This window comes from Nanorana parkeri, unplaced genomic scaffold (genome assembly GCF_000935625.1).
Source record: "Nanorana parkeri isolate BGI_ZX_2015 unplaced genomic scaffold, ASM93562v1 scaffold723, whole genome shotgun sequence".
Lineage (NCBI taxonomy): Eukaryota > Metazoa > Chordata > Amphibia > Anura > Dicroglossidae > Nanorana > Nanorana parkeri.
The window spans coordinates 343,895-346,820 of NW_017306991.1; the positions used below are offsets into that span (position 1 = coordinate 343,895).

At 38.8% G+C, this 2,926-nt stretch overlaps 1 protein-coding gene across 1 annotated transcript in view; it reads right to left on the reverse strand.

Annotated features, from left to right (window-relative positions):
* The window catches only part of ASCC3 (activating signal cointegrator 1 complex subunit 3), a 560,609-nt gene that overhangs the window by 137,951 nt on the left and 419,732 nt on the right, over positions 1 to 2,926 (reverse strand). The window contains exons 20-21 of the mRNA XM_018564087.1: positions 2,057 to 2,233; positions 860 to 1,085 (exon numbers count right to left, since the gene is read on the reverse strand). Of these exons, the coding sequence (XP_018419589.1) occupies positions 860 to 1,085; positions 2,057 to 2,233 (403 nt within the window). The remainder of the gene's footprint in view (positions 1 to 859; positions 1,086 to 2,056; positions 2,234 to 2,926) is intronic.

Consider the following 2,926-nt stretch of genomic DNA (forward strand, 5'->3'; position numbering starts at 1 on the left):
AAAAAAAGGGAGGGGGGGGGGGGGGGGGGGGGGTACACCTATCTGTCAAGTCTGCATAAGTGATCAGGTACCCAGATCAATTCAATCTTCTGTGGAAAGACCAGTGATTACACCTAAACAAACTCAGGGTTGCTGCTGTATCTGTGAGTTGGTTTTAACCCTTTCATTGCTTTGGAGGAATCCAAGTCATTGGCCACCTAGAAAATGGTACAGTCATGAAACAACCTTTAAAGTCAAAGTCTTAAAAGGGCATTTTTTTGTAATAAAATTGTTTTGAATAAAATTTACAGACAGCTATAAAAATTTAGATTTTCATTTATTTTATGGAAATGAATGCATTATTTTATAACACATGTATGATTTTAGCAAACACCCCTGGCACTAACCTAGTCTTGGGAGATAAATGGACATCATCCTGGCAATCCACTCCTCACTTGTTCTCTCCTACCTCTAAAAATAGTTATCCAGATATACACATGGGGGGCACAAGGTGCATTGGGCCTTACAATAGTTGTCTGATACACCAGAAATCATCAGGACCATGTTATGACAGTCAAATGTAAACAGTTCTAGGGGATCTATAGACATGTGATGATTGTCACCTTACCCGTCCTGCATCTAAAAGCTAATTTATAGGCACCAGACACTCCGGATCAACAATTATTGGGTAAAATACTGACTAGCTTTGTTGGTTAACAAGTGTGACTGCTATTATTTGTTCATGATAAGCTGCCTGAGCTTTAAGTCACTTGGTTAACTTGTATATGCATACATTTCCATATACTGGCCAACCCTGTGTTACTGCCTAATTTAACTTAATGGTACCATGTAACTTTCAAGGTCAAAGAAAGAATGTTACCAATTTCATCTTTCCGCATGTCCTTCAGCTTATCGATAGTGAGCTTCCTCTCTTCCAGTTTTGTTAACACAGATGGTGGCAGAATGGAGAACTGCCTCAATGGGCTGGCCCAGCCCCACAGTCGCTTATCTATGATTTTGCATAGGTTCAAAAGTCTATACGTCATAGCTGGCCATTTTTTTCTGAGAGCTATTTCAAAAAGGGCTCGTACAATTCTAGCTGCATTCTGGAAAAATAATTATCAATGAAAATAGTGTTATAAGAAATAATACAACAGACACACAAAAAATGTTTTTTTACATAAAAAAGTGTTACAACCAGATCACATAAAGAAGTTGTTGCTTAGTATTCTCCAATATCTACTTGTTTACAAGTGATGTGTGTGATAAAAAAGCCAAAGTCAAAGATCTAAAGCTGAACCAGCTTAGTATTGAATTGGAGCTGGTATATCTGCAAACTGATCTGTAATTTAATTAGCCAGAGGTAAGAGCAAGGCCAGATTTCCCACAAGGCCAACCAAGGCCCAGCCTCGGGGCAGCAGGGAGTGGAGGGGCAGCAGGGGTGTGGAATTCCTATCTCCCGATGCCTTGGACATGCAGTTCTGGGCGCCGTGCGGATAGTTGTTTTCTATATCTAGCCCTGCTTTGGGCAAGCAGGGCTAAATGTACAGCGGGGGAAGCCGCTGCTTGTTTTGTACAAGTGATCTTGGCAATGTCGCAGAGATCACTTGTATGCAGCCTGCAGGTCTGCCATTCTCCATGGGGGGTTGGCGGGTAGGGGGGTGCATTGAGGAACCTGGCCTTGGGGCAGCAGAGAGAGTAAATACGGCCCTGGGTAAGAGCCAAGCTTTCTCCTACTGCAGTTATGCAATACAGCTACTACCCGTCAACAGACTGTGACTGGACAATATAGAGGCAGCAGTCATCTCTCTCTTTCTGTTAGTAAGTTCCTTATCAGCACATGCTCATTCAGGAGAGCCTTAATGGCTCTAATTCTCTGAACATGAGGTACCAAAACTGGGGACTGGCCATTGCTGATTGCTCGACAACCACAACATGAATGTAATCAATGAAAGTAATCTTCATTTGACAGATTTGATTTAAGACATAGTACACATATGTAAAGCACTGGCCTTCTTTAAAGCCTTGTGGCAATAGCTTAGTAAATCTTCTGATGAAACCAACAGGTCACTCTTACCTGTGCAACATATCCAGAATCCGAGATAAGGGAAAAATTGTCCAATTCTCCTCTTCCAATATATGTTTGTAGAAGAATGTTAATTTTTCCATAGCCATTTTCTACTCCACCAGCAACTGGAAGTTCACAGTAATTATCAATTAAGTGTTCTAATTCACTACTTTCTTCCTCACGTACCTACCATGGAAAATTATATAAATAAAAAAAACATATACATTATATAAGTATTATTATGTGAGTATTATTTGAAAAGGAGCTATGGATATCTACTAGAAATACCAAGCAATAACCAGCCAGATGTTTGCTTTAATTACTTTAGTTTAACATTTCTCAAATAATGGAATCTACACCTCAAATTCCCTGTGCAGGTCCAACATATACTCATCTCTTTGCTAACTGAAATTCACAATAACAGTGCAACACAAAATTAAATACATATTGATAATTTCTTTAAATTACATTTACAAAGAGTATACAGGTACATTGATGAGTAAACATAACCAAATACAATTGTCATCTGATCTTGTTGAAATGGATTTTATGTCTATGGATAGCAGCAAACCAATGCAGACATCAGTCAGGATGGCTGATCATTCTCAGGGAACTATCAATCAGCCATGCTGGATTTTCTTTTGCTCTCTACTATTTAGGGAAAACAAATGCGCAGGGTAGAGAGGAAGAGGTGTGTATTCCTAATCTTATTTATTTAGATATGCGTTTTGAGTTCTTGCTATTGAGATTTACTTAAACACAGGCTATTCACAGCAAAGCTGTAAAGTTAGCTTAGATATTTACTGTTTTTCCTTTTTTCTGCATGTTGTTTATAATTGCACAAATCTTTAAAAAAAAAAAAAAGTTATATTGGAAAAA